The sequence below is a fragment of the Bombina bombina genome, chromosome 7 (assembly GCF_027579735.1).
Source record: "Bombina bombina isolate aBomBom1 chromosome 7, aBomBom1.pri, whole genome shotgun sequence".
Classification (NCBI taxonomy): domain Eukaryota; kingdom Metazoa; phylum Chordata; class Amphibia; order Anura; family Bombinatoridae; genus Bombina; species Bombina bombina.
Genome location: NC_069505.1, coordinates 38850012 through 38870791, shown reverse-complemented (window position 1 = coordinate 38870791; position 20780 = coordinate 38850012). Strand labels below are relative to the sequence as shown.

Below are 20780 nucleotides of genomic sequence, written 5' to 3'. Positions count from 1 at the left end.
CACCTAACATACCTGTGCCCACCTCATCTTTACTTACCCCCCACCTAACATACCTGTGCCCACCTCATCTTTACTTACCCCCCACCTAACATACCTGTACCCACCTCATCTTTACTTACCACCCACATAACATACCTGTGCCAACCACACCTTTACTTACCCCCCACCTAACATACCTGTGCCCACCTCATCTTTACTTACCACACACCTAACATACCTGTGCCCACCTCATCTTTATTTACCCCCCACCTAACATACCTGTGCCCACCTCATCTTTACTTACCCCCCACCTAACATACCTGTGCCCACCTCATCTTTACTTACCCCCCACCTAACATACCTGTGCCCACCTCATCTTTACTTACCCCCCACCTAACATACCTGTGCCCACCTCATCTTTACTTACCCCCCACCTAACATACCTGTGCCCACCACATCTTTACTTACCACCCACATAACATACCTGTGCCAACCACACCTTTACTTACCCCCCACCTAGCATACCTGTGCCCACCACACCTTTACTTACCACCCACCTAGCATACCTGTGCCCACCACACCTTTACTTACCCCCCACCTAACATACCTGTGCCCACTAGTCGGAATTGTATCCCTGTAGCACACCACAAATGCCAGCTGCCCTAATAAGCGGTATTGCCCGGTGCTCTATGCACAGCAAGCAGAGGGGTAACAGGGGTATAATACAAAATAAAACATAACTACCAGGCAGCGGGACCACCTGATAATTAGATTTGTGATAAACTTTTTTTATCCTCAGAATTAGAAGCAGCTCCCTCCCCCCGATTACCCTTACACGCAGCGCCCGTACCTTGATAGACATGGCTCGTGTTACCGTTGATAGCCCGGTGACCGCACGGAGAGGTGAGAGCAGTAAGAGTGACACGGGAAATCTCAGAGCCATAGAAACAAGGGGCGGGGCTATAACCTGACAAGAGGGTGGGTAATGGGCGGTATAAGGCCAAGAATTAGCGCATGCGCAAACTAGCGTTCTAAACCCTGAGGCTAAAGAAAGCGTGCGCGTGCGTATACTGGGCGCACAAATCCATGTGAGCGGACAGCGGGGAAGCCGCACGCATGCGCAGAACATCAATAGTGGCTTTGACTAACTTCCTTCCATTAGAGCTGTGAGTCCCGGAAGTTGTGTTTTTCTGTATAACACGTGGGTGCCGGTACCGGAGAATGAAGCTGCTGACCCATAATATGCTGCGCAGTCACGTGACCGGTGTGACCCGTGGGTTCCCTCTGCTAATAAGGGTAATTACACGTGGTTCTTTGTTTCCTGTTTTATATCAGTATTATTTAGGTACAGGTGTCAGCTTCCTTGCTTCATGTAATCTTTCCCACTTCTGCGGGACATCTGTTTCATGTATCTACTATGTGTTTAGTGATGATCATGACCTGCATTTGATGCAAACCTCTTTAGATAACCTACACGTGTTTAGTTAAAAAAGCATTGTGTGTTTTATTCCTGATCAAACACGTATAGTGTGCTTCCCTACACAGACCTGCGTGTATTGCTTGAGAGACAGATTTCCATGCCCAAGGTAAACCATGTACAGCCAGAGAGGTATCAGGGCCCCCGGTGCAGATCTGTCTTTTTATGTGGGCCAGGTTGTGGTGTGACCTCTGATCTGGGTATGTGACAGAGGGGTTGCAGGGTCTGACCTCACCAGTGAATTGTGTATGTGACTGATAGATTGTTTGCATGGTCAGATGTGACTTATGATGTTGGTATGTGACTTATAGAAGGGAAAAAGGGCCAGGATCTGATGTGGGTGCGTGACTTATAGAGGGGCAAAAGGGCCCGGATCTGACCTGACCTCTGAAGTGTATATGTACTGATAGACTGTCTGCAGGGTCTGATGAGACCTCTGATGTGGGGTAAGTGACTGATAAAGGGGGTTCAGGGTCTGATGTGACCTCTGACCTTATAGAAGAGGGGCTGCAGGGCCAGGGACTGATGTGACCTTTGTTCTGGGTATGTGACTGACATAGGGGTTGCAGGGTCTGATGTAACCTCTAATGTGCTATGTGACTGATTGAGGGGCTGTAGAATTTGACTTGACTTCTGAAGTGTGTGTGACTGATAGACTGTCTGCAGGGCCAGGGTCTGATGTAACCTCTGATGAAGGCATGTGACTTATAGAGGGGCTGCAGGGACTTATGTGACTGACAGAGGGGGTTGCAGGGTCTAATTTGACCTTCTGTGTGCATGTGACTGATTGAGGGGCTGCAGAACCAGGTTCTGATCTGACCTCTGATGTAAGTATGTGACGGGTTGCAAGATCTGACCTTTGATGTGGTGTGTAGATGACAGATGGGCTGCAGGACCAGGGGTCTGATCGGATCTCTTGTTTGGTTATGTGTCAGAGTGGCAGGCTGTATGGTCTGATCTGATGTCAGTATGTGAAGTAAACAGAAATTAGTTCAACACCTCTGATTGTAACAAAAATAGAACCCAATAATCGAAAAAACAGAAAGGCTGATGAAATAAGTGTTAAAACTTCACCTTTAATTGAAATTCCGTGAGTAAAAAACAAAGGCACAGCACACAGACCTGACTACCGCTGACGCGTTTCCTGCCCTATTGGGCACTTCATCAGAGCTACCTAACAGGTGTGTAAGGACTCCTTAAAAACAGGATGTAAGCCCTGCACACCTGCTGCATAATTAATTATAACAAAAAATGGAAATTTTGTGTGTATTGTGAAATAAACATCCAATCCAACGTGTAAAACAATAATAAACATTATGCATAATAAATAAACTTGAAAATATCGATCATAAACAAAAAAATATATACATTATTATACACTAAGACTATGCTTTCATATAAAATTGTATCATTCAATAGGCACATTAAAAACGATAGTACAATTCAATGTGTGGGGGATAACGATTCTTACTGTAACTAAATACATGAATATTCGTCAATTAATAACATCACAGTGTACTGAAGTTAATTTAAACATGTTGAAAACATATAATATAGAAATACAAAGAGGGAACTGATATTCTAATATACCTTAGTAAATAAACGATGTGAAATGTACATTGTATATACATATATTAGGTATCACACAGAGAGCATAAGCAGTTAAGTTTACCAATGTGTATTACATCATATAAAAGTCAAATGCTATAAAGTATAAACACATTCAAAAAACACATACTGCCTGCTCTCCGGGTGACCAAACTTGAATAGTTTATCACTAAGATTTTATATATAATCTGGGCGATATCAGAATTTATATCTATTATAAGATCCAGATCCTAGGTCTATGTATTGTCAATGAACAATTTGATGTCACTTATTTTATTAATACCAAAAGGAGCACCGGTTTTTAAAGTGTGAATCCAGTAAACTTCTCGTTTACTCAGTGCTGCATATCTATTGCCTCCTCTGGGTCCTAGTTTAACTACCTCAATCCCTTGGAATGTAAAACCAGCTGAACTATTTCCATGTAAAGCAAAGTGCTTAGCCACAGGGGTTTTGGGAATTTCTGCTTCCAGGGAAAGTAAATGCTCTCTTATGCGATCTTTGAGCATTCTAGATGTTAACCCTGTATATTGATAATTACAAGACTTGCAGGTCAAAAGATATATAACAAAAGTAGAAGTGCAAGTAATATGCTCTTTAATCTTAAATGTTTGTCCTGTACAAGTCGAGGTAAAAGTATCGCCACATGTGACATAGCTACAACTCTTACAAGGTCTGACATTGCATTTATAAAAGCCTGGTTTAGATGTTAACCAATTAGTTGACTGTGTGGTGTGTAAGCTCTTCTTGCTAAAATCCTTTCTAGCCATATCACCAATGGTTTTAGCTTTACGAGAGATAAAATTACATTTACTAGAGATGTGTTTTAGATCTGAATCCCTATCTAGGATTGGTAATCTATTCCTAATAATTCTACTGATGTCATCAAATTGTCTGCTATAAGATGTAATAAAATTCACACCATCTTTTAATCCAATATCTTTAACCTTATCTTTCAGTAGACTATTTCTATCAAAATTACTCACTTGTTCCGATATCTTCAACAAACTTTGTTCATCATAGCCTCTCTCTTTCAGTCTAATAGTTAGATCTTCTGCATGTTTCTTATAACTCTCTATGTTGCTACAATTCCTCCGTAATCTGATATATTGACCTTTTGGTATCCCCTTTTTTAAGTGAAATGGGTGGCAAGAATCTGCTCTAAGAATAGTATTACCAGAGATCTCTTTCCTAAAGACCTCAGTAACAATGCCCTCTGCACTGTGACTAAGTTTAACATCTAAATATGGTATGGCATCCTTAGAGTGACTAAATGTAAAACTTAAGTTAGCATCATTCTGATTTAGATATTGCACAAATTTAACTAAGATTCTATCGTCTCCACTCCATAATAAAAGCATATCATCTATAAAGCGTGTATAATAGGTGATATGCTTCTTAAATGGATTTGCAACATTGAACAATTTTTTGTCCTCAAATTCAGCTAGATAGAGATTAGCATACGAGGGGGCAAATTTAGCCCCCATCGCAGTGCCTCTCTGCTGTAGGAAATACATGCCATCAAAAATAAAATAATTATGATGTAGCAAAAAGCTGGTTACTTGCAACATAAATTCTATTAGGCCTGAATCATAGTTCGAGTATTTAGACAGCATAGCTTTCATAGCCAATAAACCTTTATCGTGTGGTATACAAGAATATAAGGACACAGCATCTATTGTTACAAAGTTACAATCTGTATCACATTTACATTCTTGCAAAGACCTGATCAGGTGTTTGGTGTCACGTAAGAAACCTGGTAAAGATTGGACAACTGGCTGTAATTGTGCATCCAACCATTCCCCCAACCTCTCCCCCAGAGAGCCAATAGCAGATATAATAGGTCTCCCTGGGGGATTGGTTAAGCTTTTATGTACTTTAGGCAGGAACTTGAAAATTGGGATTCTAGGGTGTTCTATATATAATGTATCACATATACTGTTAGTGAAAATGTTTTTTTCTATACCATCATCTAACAAAGAAGAAAGTTCCCTTTGAAATTTGACTGTGGGATTAAAGGTTAATTTTTTATAAGTATCGGTGTCACTCAGCTGTCTCATAGCTTCCTTAAGATATTGTTCTTTATTTAAAACAACAATTGAACCTCCCTTATCAGAATCCACTATCACCAGATCTTTATTGTTAGTTATTTTTTTTAGAGCATTCCATTCCCTCTTATTTAAGTTTCTACGTTTATTTGAACTACTTTTTAAATTCTTCTCAGCTAGTTCTGTTAAATCTTGTTCTACTATGGCATGAAAAACCTCTATGAGGTCTGTACGAGAATTTACTGGATAAAAGGTACTTTTTTTTAAATTTTTAACTACCTGTTGTTTAGTTTTATTTGTCTCATTCTCATTATCCATATTAAGATCACATAATGAAGCAATGTCACATAACTCTGAGAAATTGCATTTTTCATTCAAAGACATAGTTACAGGAGGATCTAGTGGACTCTCATCATTACCCAATGTTGGGTCCTTGCTGAAGTGTTTCTTTAGTGTTATCTTACGGACAAATTTGTTCAAATCCATAATGGTGTCAAAAAGATCAAAGTCTTGTGTAGGTGAAAAGCCCAGACCTTTAGATAACACTACTTTCTCAAACTCATTTAATGGATGGTCCGAAAGGTTAATGATCTTTAGTTCTTGTAATTTTTGTTCTTCTTGAATTTCTGACGGCTTGGATACCTTGGTGCCTGCGAAGGGATAGGCACTTTGCTCTTGTCTTCTGTTGATAGTGATATCACCTCCCCGTTTTTTGGCCGTGCTCCCATCTCTTCTTCAGATCTCGATTTTGTTTTAATAGGTGTAGATGTCAACTTAGGTGTACTAGAAGCCACACTATTTGTGCTTTCACTATGTGAGTCCATGGTATCCAGACTTGTAAAAGTGACCTTTTTGTTCTTTCCTTTATCCTTTTTGCCATTCTTCTTTTTGCCATTATTACTGGATTTATTGTTAGAATTTCTGTTTGTGGTGTTCCAATTATAAACAACTTCCAAATCATAATCTTTGCAATCTCTGCCATACTTCTTATATTTATTAGTAGATAATTCTTCTGCAGTCTTGTCCACAGTTTCCTTCAGTTGTTCTTCAAATGGAGTATATTTCGAATCCTCCTTAAATACATCTAGCTGTAATTGCAGCTGATCCAGTTCTCCCAGTATTGTGTCCCTTTGTTCTCTTTTAAAGGTAACTAGTTTTTCCATTAAGATGATAGAACAATCTGAAAGAGCTTGGTTCCATTCCATCATGAATAGAGGAAACTCTTTATGAAATGCCGGAAATTTTTTTAACCTCAGTCCTCTGGGAATTTTTTTCTCTTTGATATACAAACTTAAAAATTCAATGTCCCACCACAATTTTAGTTCTTTAATGTGCAATTTTTCTTTTTTTGAAAACAATGATCCCAAGTCTACTTTAAAATCAATGTCTGGCGCTGTGCCTTTAAATAAGTTATCAAACAGTCTTTTTCTGTTATTTTCATCCTGGGCAGCCATATCTTATTGGAAAATGTGTCAATCTCCAAAAATAAGAATATACAGATAACAAATTGTTTCAATTTAAAGCCTTAAATCAATTGAATCACAGTCCCTGCAGGTGTATATCGAAATCAGAAATGCAAACAGACAGCTCGGGCTGTGCAATTCAATGCAAGGATCAAAAGCAAAAAATAATGTTAAATGAGCAGCACATTATATTCGTGTGTGCTAGCTGAAACAATGTATCGCTTTGTCCAATTATGAAACAATTGTAGTAAACCTGTGTTGATTGTTGCAATTGATTACCAAGACCGTTAACCCCTTACATTCGCAAGACTCATCGTTATAAATAAAACATAAGCTAGACAGTTCTAGCAATAACAAACTCACTTGATTCTGAGAATGAAATCCAATGTCAGATGAGATCCAATGTCAGATGAGATCCAGGAAAACGGAACTGTTATATTCACTGTTAGTAGCGCAATTTGTAGCAACAGTCACAGATACTGCCTGTGTTCATAGCAGCATCACGGCTTGTTACACAGGTGTTGAGAAGGGCTCCCCTGCTAAGCCCTCGTTTGTAATGATAAGTAAACAGAAATTAGTTCAACACCTCTGATTGTAACAAAAATAGAACCCAATAATCGAAAAAACAGAAAGGCTGATGAAATAAGTGTTAAAACTTCACCTTTAATTGAAATTCCGTGAGTAAAAAACAAAGGCACAGCACACAGACCTGACTACCGCTGACGCGTTTCCTGCCCTATTGGGCACTTCATCAGAGCTACCTAACAGGTGTGTAAGGACTCCTTAAAAACAGGATTATTTCACAATACACACAAAATTTCCATTTTTTGTTATAATTAATTATGCAGCAGGTGTGCAGGGCTTACATCCTGTTTTTAAGGAGTCCTTACACACCTGTTAGGTAGCTCTGATGAAGTGCCCAATAGGGCAGGAAACGCGTCAGCGGTAGTCAGGTCTGTGTGCTGTGCCTTTGTTTTTTACTCACGGAATTTCAATTAAAGGTGAAGTTTTAACACTTATTTCATCAGCCTTTCTGTTTTTTCGATTATTGGGTTCTATTTTTGTTACAATCAGAGGTGTTGAACTAATTTCTGTTTACTTATCATTACAAACGAGGGCTTAGCAGGGGAGCCCTTCTCAACACCTGTGTAACAAGCCGTGATGCTGCTATGAACACAGGCAGTATCTGTGACTGTTGCTACAAATTGCGCTACTAACAGTGAATATAACAGTTCCGTTTTCCTGGATCTCATCTGACATTGGATCTCATCTGACATTGGATTTCATTCTCAGAATCAAGTGAGTTTGTTATTGCTAGAACTGTCTAGCTTATGTTTTATTTATAACGATGAGTCTTGCGAATGTAAGGGGTTAACGGTCTTGGTAATCAATTGCAACAATCAACACAGGTTTACTACAATTGTTTCATAATTGGACAAAGCGATACATTGTTTCAGCTAGCACACACGAATATAATGTGCTGCTCATTTAACATTATTTTTTGCTTTTGATCCTTGCATTGAATTGCACAGCCCGAGCTGTCTGTTTGCATTTCTGATTTCGATATACACCTGCAGGGACTGTGATTCAATTGATTTAAGGCTTTAAATTGAAACAATTTGTTATCTGTATATTCTTATTTTTGGAGATTGACACATTTTCCAATAAGATATGGCTGCCCAGGATGAAAATAACAGAAAAAGACTGTTTGATAACTTATTTAAAGGCACAGCGCCAGACATTGATTTTAAAGTAGACTTGGGATCATTGTTTTCAAAAAAAGAAAAATTGCACATTAAAGAACTAAAATTGTGGTGGGACATTGAATTTTTAAGTTTGTATATCAAAGAGAAAAAAATTCCCAGAGGACTGAGGTTAAAAAAATTTCCGGCATTTCATAAAGAGTTTCCTCTATTCATGATGGAATGGAACCAAGCTCTTTCAGATTGTTCTATCATCTTAATGGAAAAACTAGTTACCTTTAAAAGAGAACAAAGGGACACAATACTGGGAGAACTGGATCAGCTGCAATTACAGCTAGATGTATTTAAGGAGGATTCGAAATATACTCCATTTGAAGAACAACTGAAGGAAACTGTGGACAAGACTGCAGAAGAATTATCTACTAATAAATATAAGAAGTATGGCAGAGATTGCAAAGATTATGATTTGGAAGTTGTTTATAATTGGAACACCACAAACAGAAATTCTAACAATAAATCCAGTAATAATGGCAAAAAGAAGAATGGCAAAAAGGATAAAGGAAAGAACAAAAAGGTCACTTTTACAAGTCTGGATACCATGGACTCACATAGTGAAAGCACAAATAGTGTGGCTTCTAGTACACCTAAGTTGACATCTACACCTATTAAAACAAAATCGAGATCTGAAGAAGAGATGGGAGCACGGCCAAAAAACGGGGAGGTGATATCACTATCAACAGAAGACAAGAGCAAAGTGCCTATCCCTTCGCAGGCACCAAGGTATCCAAGCCGTCAGAAATTCAAGAAGAACAAAAATTACAAGAACTAAAGATCATTAACCTTTCGGACCATCCATTAAATGAGTTTGAGAAAGTAGTGTTATCTAAAGGTCTGGGCTTTTCACCTACACAAGACTTTGATCTTTTTGACACCATTATGGATTTGAACAAATTTGTCCGTAAGATAACACTAAAGAAACACTTCAGCAAGGACCCAACATTGGGTAATGATGAGAGTCCACTAGATCCTCCTGTAACTATGTCTTTGAATGAAAAATGCAATTTCTCAGAGTTATGTGACATTGCTTCATTATGTGATCTTAATATGGATAATGAGAATGAGACAAATAAAACTAAACAACAGGTAGTTAAAAATTTAAAAAAAAGTACCTTTTATCCAGTAAATTCTCGTACAGACCTCATAGAGGTTTTTCATGCCATAGTAGAACAAGATTTAACAGAACTAGCTGAGAAGAATTTAAAAAGTAGTTCAAATAAACGTAGAAACTTAAATAAGAGGGAATGGAATGCTCTAAAAAAAATAACTAACAATAAAGATCTGGTGATAGTGGATTCTGATAAGGGAGGTTCAATTGTTGTTTTAAATAAAGAACAATATCTTAAGGAAGCTATGAGACAGCTGAGTGACACCGATACTTATAAAAAATTAACCTTTAATCCCACAGTCAAATTTCAAAGGGAACTTTCTTCTTTGTTAGATGATGGTATAGAAAAAAACATTTTCACTAACAGTATATGTGATACATTATATATAGAACACCCTGGAATCCCAATTTTCAAGTTCCTGCCTAAAGTACATAAAAGCTTAACCAATCCCCCAGGGAGACCTATTATATCTGCTATTGGCTCTCTGGGGGAGAGGTTGGGGGAATGGTTGGATGCACAATTACAGCCAGTTGTCCAATCTTTACCAGGTTTCTTACGTGACACCAAACACCTGATCAGGTCTTTGCAAGAATGTAAATGTGATACAGATTGTAACTTTGTAACAATAGATGCTGTGTCCTTATATTCTTGTATACCACACGATAAAGGTTTATTGGCTATGAAAGCTATGCTGTCTAAATACTCGAACTATGATTCAGGCCTAATAGAATTTATGTTGCAAGTAACCAGCTTTTTGCTACATCATAATTATTTTATTTTTGATGGCATGTATTTCCTACAGCAGAGAGGCACTGCGATGGGGGCTAAATTTGCCCCCTCGTATGCTAATCTCTATCTAGCTGAATTTGAGGACAAAAAATTGTTCAATGTTGCAAATCCATTTAAGAAGCATATCACCTATTATACACGCTTTATAGATGATATGCTTTTATTATGGAGTGGAGACGATAGAATCTTAGTTAAATTTGTGCAATATCTAAATCAGAATGATGCTAACTTAAGTTTTACATTTAGTCACTCTAAGGATGCCATACCATATTTAGATGTTAAACTTAGTCACAGTGCAGAGGGCATTGTTACTGAGGTCTTTAGGAAAGAGATCTCTGGTAATACTATTCTTAGAGCAGATTCTTGCCACCCATTTCACTTAAAAAAGGGGATACCAAAAGGTCAATATATCAGATTACGGAGGAATTGTAGCAACATAGAGAGTTATAAGAAACATGCAGAAGATCTAACTATTAGACTGAAAGAGAGAGGCTATGATGAACAAAGTTTGTTGAAGATATCGGAACAAGTGAGTAATTTTGATAGAAATAGTCTACTGAAAGATAAGGTTAAAGATATTGGATTAAAAGATGGTGTGAATTTTATTACATCTTATAGCAGACAATTTGATGACATCAGTAGAATTATTAGGAATAGATTACCAATCCTAGATAGGGATTCAGATCTAAAACACATCTCTAGTAAATGTAATTTTATCTCTCGTAAAGCTAAAACCATTGGTGATATGGCTAGAAAGGATTTTAGCAAGAAGAGCTTACACACCACACAGTCAACTAATTGGTTAACATCTAAACCAGGCTTTTATAAATGCAATGTCAGACCTTGTAAGAGTTGTAGCTATGTCACATGTGGCGATACTTTTACCTCGACTTGTACAGGACAAACATTTAAGATTAAAGAGCATATTACTTGCACTTCTACTTTTGTTATATATCTTTTGACCTGCAAGTCTTGTAATTATCAATATACAGGGTTAACATCTAGAATGCTCAAAGATCGCATAAGAGAGCATTTACTTTCCCTGGAAGCAGAAATTCCCAAAACCCCTGTGGCTAAGCACTTTGCTTTACATGGAAATAGTTCAGCTGGTTTTACATTCCAAGGGATTGAGGTAGTTAAACTAGGACCCAGAGGAGGCAATAGATATGCAGCACTGAGTAAACGAGAAGTTTACTGGATTCACACTTTAAAAACCGGTGCTCCTTTTGGTATTAATAAAATAAGTGACATCAAATTGTTCATTGACAATACATAGACCTAGGATCTGGATCTTATAATAGATATAAATTCTGATATCGCCCAGATTATATATAAAATCTTAGTGATAAACTATTCAAGTTTGGTCACCCGGAGAGCAGGCAGTATGTGTTTTTTGAATGTGTTTATACTTTATAGCATTTGACTTTTATATGATGTAATACACATTGGTAAACTTAACTGCTTATGCTCTCTGTGTGATACCTAATATATGTATATACAATGTACATTTCACATCGTTTATTTACTAAGGTATATTAGAATATCAGTTCCCTCTTTGTATTTCTATATTATATGTTTTCAACATGTTTAAATTAACTTCAGTACACTGTGATGTTATTAATTGACGAATATTCATGTATTTAGTTACAGTAAGAATCGTTATCCCCCACACATTGAATTGTACTATCGTTTTTAATGTGCCTATTGAATGATACAATTTTATATGAAAGCATAGTCTTAGTGTATAATAATGTATATATTTTTTTGTTTATGATCGATATTTTCAAGTTTATTTATTATGCATAATGTTTATTATTGTTTTACACGTTGGATTGGATGTTTATTTCACAATACACACAAAATTTCCATTTTTTGTTATAATTAATTATGCAGCAGGTGTGCAGGGCTTACATCCTGTTTTTAAGGAGTCCTTACACACCTGTTAGGTAGCTCTGATGAAGTGCCCAATAGGGCAGGAAACGCGTCAGCGGTAGTCAGGTCTGTGTGCTGTGCCTTTGTTTTTTACTCACGGAATTTCAATTAAAGGTGAAGTTTTAACACTTATTTCATCAGCCTTTCTGTTTTTTCGATTATTGGGTTCTATTTTTGTTACAATCAGAGGTGTTGAACTAATTTCTGTTTACTTATCATTACAAACGAGGGCTTAGCAGGGGAGCCCTTCTCAACACCTGTGTAACAAGCCGTGATGCTGCTATGAACACAGGCAGTATCTGTGACTGTTGCTACAAATTGCGCTACTAACAGTGAATATAACAGTTCCGTTTTCCTGGATCTCATCTGACATTGGATCTCATCTGACATTGGATTTCATTCTCAGAATCAAGTGAGTTTGTTATTGCTAGAACTGTCTAGCTTATGTTTTATTTATAACGATGAGTCTTGCGAATGTAAGGGGTTAACGGTCTTGGTAATCAATTGCAACAATCAACACAGGTTTACTACAATTGTTTCATAATTGGACAAAGCGATACATTGTTTCAGCTAGCACACACGAATATAATGTGCTGCTCATTTAACATTATTTTTTGCTTTTGATCCTTGCATTGAATTGCACAGCCCGAGCTGTCTGTCAGTATGTGAAGTACAGATTGACTTGCTGGACTAGGGTCTAATTTGACCTCTGATGTTGGTATGTGTCAGATGGGCTGCAGGAGCAGGGCCTGCCCTTTGATGTGGTATGCAGATGACAGAGGGTCTGATCTGGTCAGTGATGTGGTATGCAGATGACAGGGGGTCTGATCTGGTCAGCGATGTGGTATGCAGATGACAGGGGGTCTGATCTGGTCAGCGATGTGGTATGCAGATGACAGGGGGTCTGATCTGGTCAGCGATGTGGTATGCAGATGACAGGGGGTCTGATCTGGTCAGCGATGTGGTATGCAGATGACAGGGGGTCTGATCTGGTCAGCGATGTGGTATGCAGATGACAGGGGGTCTGATCTGGTCAGCGATGTGGTATGCAGATGACAGGGGGTCTGATCTGGTCAGCGATGTGGTATGCAGATGACAGGGGGTCTGATCTGGTCAGCGATGTGGTATGCAGATGACAGGGGGTCTGATCTGGTCAGCGATGTGGTATGCAGATGACAGGGGGTCTGATCTGGTCAGCGATGTGGTATGCAGATGACAGGGGGTCTGATCTGGTCAGCGATGTGGTATGCAGATGACAGGGGGTCTGATCTGGTCAGCGATGTGGTATGCAGATGACAGGGGGTCTGATCTGGTCAGCGATGTGGTATGCAGATGACAGAGGGGCTGCAGATAGGATTACCTAAGCTAAACAGGTTAGCCAAAAAGTAAAAAAGTGAATGTAAAGTTTGCGGAATGAGTGCCCGGTTTTTAAAAATACTATTAAAAACAGGGGCACTTTTATTCATCAAACTTTACATTTCACTGGTTTTGTTTAAAATACTTACTTGCCTTTTCTTCTTGAAAGCCGCTTCAGCGTTTCTCCAGCCCGTCGCAAGCCTCTTCATATGTCAGCAATGACGATTCCGGCATCCTCCAATCACAGCTTATCCCCCGGGAGAATCATTGCCTAAAGCAACGCCGGGATCGTCATTTCTGACGTAGGAAGTGGCTTGCGACGGGCGGTGTTAACGGACCAGTACATACAGTAGATTTGCATAATGAACAACTGCATGATAACAAGACAATGCAATAGCACTTAGTCTGAACTTCAAATGAGTAGTATAGTAGTTTTTTTTCTGACAAATTTGTTATGTCTATTTCCACTCCCCCTGTATCATGTGACAGCCATCAGCCAATCACAAATGCATACACGTACCATGTGACAGCCATCAGCCAATCACAAATGCATATACGTATATATTCAGTGAATTCTTGCACATGCTCAGTAGGAGCTGGTGACTCACAAAGTGTAAATATAAAAAGACTGTGCACATTTTGTTAATGGAAGTAAATTGTAAAGTTGTTTAAAATTACTGCTCTATCTGAATCATGAAAGTTTTTTTTTTTTTTTTTTAATTTTGATTCCTTTTTGAGATTAAAGGGACATGAAACTCAAACGTTCGTTAATGGTTCAGATTGAAAATGCAACTTTAAACAACTTTTCAATTTACTTCTATTTTCTAATTTGTTTCATTCTCTTGCTATCCTTTGTTGAATGAGCAGCAATGCAAAGGGTGAGTCATATATGTGCAACCACCAATCAGCAGCTCTTGAGTCTACCTAGGTGTCCCTTTCAACAAATGATATCAAGCAAATAAAACAAATTAGATACTGGAGAACTAGTAAATAATTTTACACTAAAACTATATTCGCATTAAACATGGGCTATAGGCTGTTTTATTCATCATTACATACTACATAGGAATAATTGAATATACATTTTGGGTTGACTATCCCTTTAATATTAGTCACTGGTTATTTTGCAAGGGAAAGGGCAGCAAGTCATTTTGGAAGGTTTTGAGCATCTGTATTGTTTGCACAGATAGATACTATATACAATATCAGTTGCACATTTTCCTACAGTCTCCCTGAAAGATTAGGTTCCAAAACGATCACGTAGCGAGGGGTAGACTTTCATCCTGATGTCGCGACTTTATTTGTGGTTAGACCTTACAAAGAATCTGTTCCTTCTGCAAAGTTTCCCTCCTGTGGGATCTAATTTTGATTTCTCAGGTTCTACCTTTTATACCTGCGAATACTGTATTAACTGGACAGTAAATATCTTGTAATTACACATTTTTTCAGCAATACATTAATATATCAGCAGTCTGAAAGTTACCACTTTCCTTATTTGGAGGACTTACCACTGTTATTGTGTTAACGTCACCATTATTTGGCATCAGCAGAACTGATAAGATAAACTGCAAATCAGGGACATATACATAGCAGGGTTAGAAGCATTCCGTGTGCTTGTTCAGTTTTCAGCACTGGAAAATCCACAATCTTTAAATTTAAAGGGACATTTTTTTTATGATTCAGATATAGCATTTTAAACTACTTTCCAATTTATTTGTTGAAGGAGCAGCAATGCACTACTGGGAGCTAGCTGAATAAATCAGCTGAGCCAATGACAAGATATATATATAAATATGTTGTATGCAAAAGTTTAGGCACCCCTGACAATTTACATGATTTTCATTTATAAATAATTGGGTGTTTGGATCAGCGATTTCATTTTGATTTATCAAATAACTGAAGGATGAGAATGAGGTTTATTGGATTAGCAGAAAATGTGCAATATGCATCCAAACAAAATTAGACAGGTGCATAAATGTGGGCCCCAACAGAAATATTGTATCAATATTTAGTAGAGCCTCCTTTAGCAGAAATAACAGCCTCTAGACGCTTCCTATAGCCTGTAATGAGTGTCTGGATTCTGGATGAAGGTATTTTGGACCATTCCTCCTTGCAAAACATCTTCAGTTCAGTTAGGTTTGATGATTGCCGAGCATGGACAGCCCGCTTCAAATCAGCCCACAGATTTTCAATGATATTCAGGTCTGGGGACTGGGATGGCCATTCCAGAACATTGTACTTGTTCCTCTGCATAAATGCCAGAGTAGATTTTGAACAGTGTTTTGGGTCGTTGTCTTGTTGAAATATCCAGCCCCGGCGTAACTTCAACTTTGTGACTGATTCCTCAACATTATTCTCAAGTATCTGCTGATATTGAGTGGAATCCATGCAACCCTTAACTTTAACAAGATTCCCAGTACCGGCACTGACCACACAGCCCCACAGCATGATGGAACATCTACTACATTTTACTGTGGGTAGCAAGTGTTTGTCTTGTCCCTTGTTATGACCAAATAACTCAATCTTTGTTTCATCAGTCCACAGCACCTTCTTCTAAAATGAAGCTGGCTTGTCCAAATGTGCGTTTTCATACCTCAAGCGACTCTGTTTGTGGCGTGTGTGCAGAAAAGGCTTCTTCCGCATCCCTCTCCCATACAGCTTCTCCTTGTGCAAAGTGCGCTGAATTGTTGAACGATGCACAGTGACGCCATCTGCAGCAAGATGATGTCGTAGGTCTTTGGAGGTGGTCTGTGGGCTGTTTTTGACCGGTCTCACCATCCTTTGCCTTTCCGATATTTTATTTGGCCTGCCACTTCTGGCCTTAACAAGAACTGTGCCTGTGGTCGTCTATTCCCTCACTATGTTCCTCACAGTGGACACTGACAGCTTAAATCTCTGCGATAGCTTTTTGTAGCCTTCCCCTAAACCATAATGTTGAACAATCTTTGTTTTCAGGTCATTTGAGAGTTGTTTTGAGGCCCCCATGTTGCCACTCTTCAGAGGAGAGTCAAAGAGAACAACAACTTGCAATTGGCCACCTTAAATACCTTTTCTCATGATTGGATGCACCTGTCTATGAAGTTCAAGGCTTAATGGGCTCACCAAACCAATTGTGTGTTCCAATTAATAAGTGCTAGGTAGTTACAGGTATTCAAACCAACAAAATGACAAGGGTGCCCAAATTTATGCACCTCTCTAATATCGTGTTGATGCATATTGCAGATTTTCTGTTAATCCAATAAACCTCATTTCACTACTGAAATATTACTGTGCCCTTCAGTTATTTGATAGATCAAAATGAAATTGCTGATCCAAACACCCAATTATTTATAAATGAGAATAATGGAAATTGTCAGGGGTGCCTAAACTTTTGCACACGACTGTGTTTATGTGTATATATGTGTGTGTGTGTGTGTATATATATATATATATATATATATATATATATATATCTATCAGCAGTTAGCTTCTGAGCCTAACTAGATATGCTTTTCAAAAAAGGATACCAAGCCCATTAGATAATAGAAGTAAATTGGAAAGTTGTTTAAAATTACATATTCTATCTGAATCATGAAACAAAAAAATGGGGTTCCGTTTTTCTTAAAATTACAGGACAGGAACATTTTTTTATTATGCATAATTAAAGGGATACTAAATAAAAAAAATTTTTTCATAATTCAGATAGTGCAGCAATTTTAAGCAACATTCTAATTTACTCCTATTATCATTTTTTCTTCATTCACTTGCTATCTTTATTTGAAAAAGCAGGAATCTAAGCTAAGGAGCCGGCCCATTTTTGGTTCAGCACCTGGGTTGTGCTTGCTGATTGGTGGATAAATGTAGCAATAAGCAAGTGCTTTCCATGGTGCTGACCTAAAAATGGACTATCTCCTTAGCTTATATTCATGCTTTTTCAAAAAAAGGTAGCAAGAGAATGAAGAAAAATTGATAATAGGAGTAAATTAGAAAGTTGCTTAAAATTGCTGCTCTATGTGAATCATGAAAGAAAAAAATATAGCTTTAGTATCCCTTTTAAGCATTTTATATTAAAATCTCAGGCCTAGATTTAGAGTTCGGCGGTAGCCGTCAAAACCAGCGTTAGAGGCTCCTAACGCTGGTTTTGGGCGCCCGCTGGTATTTGGAGTCAGTGATTAAAGGGTCTAACGCTCACTTTTCAGCCGCGACTTTTCCATACCGCAGATCCCCCTACGCCATTTGCGTAGCCTATCTTTTCAATGGGATCTTTCTAACGCCGGTATTTAGAGTCGTTTCTGCAGTGAGCGTTAGAGCTCTAACGACAAGATTCCAGCCGCCTGAAAATAGCAGGAGTTAAGAGCTTTCTGGGTAACGCCGGTTTATAAAGCTCTTAACTACTGTACCCTAAAGTACACTAACACCCATAAACTACCTATGTACCCCTAAACCGAGGTCCCCCCACACCGCCGCCACTCGATTAAAATTTTTAACCCCTAATCTGCCGACCGCCACCTACGTTATACTTATGTACCCCTAATCTGCTGCCCCTAACCCCGCCGACCCCTGTATTATATTTATTCACCCCTAACCTGCCCCCCACAACGTCGCCGCCAGCTACTTACAATAATTAACCCCTAATCTTCCGACCGCAAATCGCCGCCACCTACGTTATCCCTATGTACCCCTAATCTGCTGCCCCTAACACCGCCGACCCCTATATTATATTTATTAACCCCTAATCTGCCCCCCTCAACGTCGCCGACACCTGCCTACACTTATTAACCCCTAATCTGCCGACAAGGTAGGAAGATCTTCAGGGGCTTAGTGTTAGGTTTATTTAAGGGGGGTTTGGGTTAGATTAGGGGTATGTGGGTGGTGGGTTGTAATGTTGGGGGGGGGGTATTGTATTTATTCTTTTACAGGCAAAAGAGCTGAAATCCTTGGGGCATGCCCCGCAAAGGGCCCTGTTCAGGGCTGGTAAGGTAAAAGAGCTTGTAACTTTTTTAATTTAGAATAGGGTAGGGAATTTTTTATTTTGGGGGGCTTTGTTATTTTATTAGGGGGCTTAGAGTAGGTGTAATTAGTTTAAAATTGTTGTAATATTTTTCTTATGTTTGTAAATATTTTTTTATTTTCTGTAACTTAGTTCTTTTTTATTTTTTGTACTTTAGCTAGTTTATTTAATTGTATTTATTTGTAGCAATTGTGTTTAATTTATTTATTGATAGTGTAGTGTTAGGTTAATTGTAGGTAATTGTAGGTAGTTTATTTAATTATTTTATTGATAGGGTAGTGTTAGGTTTAATTATATCTTAGGTTAGGATTTATTTTACAGGTAAATTTGTTATTATTTTAACTAGGTAACTATTAAATAGTTCTTAACTATTTAATAGCTATTGTACCTGGTTAAAATAATTACAAAGTTGCCTGTAAAATAAATATTAATCCTAAAATAGCTATAATATAATTATAATTTATATTGTAGCTATATTAGGGTTTATTTTACAGGTAAGTATTTAGCTTTAAATAGGAATAAGTTATTTAATAAGAGTTAATTAATTTCGTTAGATAAAAATTATATTTAACTTAGGGGGGTGTTAGTGTTAGGGTTAGACTTAGCTTTAGGGGTTAATACATTTATTAGAATAGCGGTGAGCTCCGATCGGAAGTTTAGGGGTTAATAATTGAAGGTAGGTGTCGGCGATGTTAGGGAGGGCAGATTAGGGGTTAATACTATTTATGATAGGGTTAGTGAGGCGGATTAGGGGTTAATAACTTTATTATAGTAGCGCTCAGGTCCGCTCGGCAGATTAGGGGTTAATAAGTGTAGGCAGGTGGAGGCGACGTTGTGGGGGGCAGATTAGGGGTTAATAAATATAACATAGGGGTCGGCGATGTTAGGGCAGCAGATTAGGGGTACATAGGGATAACGTAGGTGGCGGCGTTTTACGGAGCGGCAGATTAGGGGTTAAAAAAAATATGCAGGGGTCAGCGATAGCGGGGGCGGCAGATTAGGGGTTAATAAGTGTAAGATTAGGGGTGTTTAGACTCGGGGTACATGTTAGGGTGTTAGGTGCAGACGTAGGAAGTGTTTCCCCATAGGAATCAATGGGGCTGCGTTAGGAGCTGAACGCTGCTTTTTTGCAGGTGTTAGGTTTTTTTTCAGCTCAAACAGCCCCATTGTTTCCTATGGGGGAATCGTGCACGAGCACGTTTTTGAGGCCGGCCGCGTCCGTAAGCAACTCTGGTATCGAGAGTTGCTTTTGCGGTAAAAATGCTCTACGCTCCTTTTTTGGAGCCTAACGCAGCATTTGTTTTAACTCTCGATACCAGAGTTAATTTTATGGTGCGGCCAGAAAAAAGCCCGCGGAGCGTTAACAGCCCTTTTACCGCCGAACTCCAAATCTAGGCCTCAGTGTTTACCGTCCCTTTAAAGACAATTAAGGTGGCTTTGTTCTGAGCTGGGCACACCTTTCTGAGGGGAGGGCATGGGTTGCAGCTTATTCTGTTTTACATCAGGACGAGGGGGTTTCTGAACTGTCCCTTTGATTTTGCAGAAGATGGTTTCTACTTTGAAATTTAAAGTTATTTCTCTGTCCAATTCCTAGTAACAGACCAGAAGCTGTCTCATCATTCTGAAAGCAAGAAGTGTGATCTATTTATTTTGTTCCCCTTTCTGGTGCCACAAGTGCTACCTATAGTTACTTTGCTCTGAAATCCAGTTATGAAAAAGCTGATTATTTTTAAAGGGATATGAAACCCCAATTTTTTTTTCTTTCTTTCATCATTCAGATAGAACATTTTAATTTTAAGCAACTTTCTAATTTACTCCTATTATCAAATTGTCTTCGTTCTCTTGGTAATCTATATTTGAAAAAGCAGGCATGTAAGCTTGAGCCGGCCCATTTTTGCTTCAGCACGCTGGGTTGCGATTGCTGGATTAATGTAGTCACCTATCAGCAAGTGCTACCAATAAAAATGGGCCAGCTCCTAAGCTTACATTCCTGTTGTTCAAATAAAGATAGCAAGAGAATGAAGACATTTTGAAAATAGGAGTACATTAGAAAGTTGCTTAAAATTGCTGTTCTATCTGAATCGTGAAAAACAAAAAATTGGGTTTCATATCCCTTTAAGGTCTTATTTCACTTCAGTTATTACAGAAATTTTAAGCAACTTTCTAATTTACTCCTATTATCAACTCTTCTTTGTTCTCTTGCTATCTTTATTTAAAAAGCATGAATTTAAAGCTTAGGAGCCGGACCATTTTAAGTTCAGCACTATGGATA

At 38.4% G+C, this 20780-nt stretch overlaps 2 protein-coding genes across 2 annotated transcripts in view; one reads left to right on the top strand and one right to left on the bottom strand.

The window, feature by feature from the left end:
- The window catches only part of PRDX5 (peroxiredoxin 5), a 34054-nt gene extending 33074 nt beyond the window's left edge, over positions 1 to 980 (bottom strand). Inside the window, exon 1 of the mRNA XM_053720048.1 lies at positions 830 to 980. Within this exon, the coding sequence (XP_053576023.1) occupies positions 830 to 922 (93 nt within the window). The 5' untranslated portion in view covers positions 923 to 980. The remainder of the gene's footprint in view (positions 1 to 829) is intronic.
- Positions 981 to 1105: 125 nt separating this feature from the next.
- TRMT112 (tRNA methyltransferase activator subunit 11-2) overlaps positions 1106 to 20780 on the top strand; it is a 40797-nt gene continuing 21122 nt past the window's right edge. Inside the window, exon 1 of the mRNA XM_053720049.1 lies at positions 1106 to 1275. Coding sequence (XP_053576024.1) covers positions 1201 to 1275 — 75 coding nt within the window. The 5' untranslated portion in view covers positions 1106 to 1200. The remainder of the gene's footprint in view (positions 1276 to 20780) is intronic.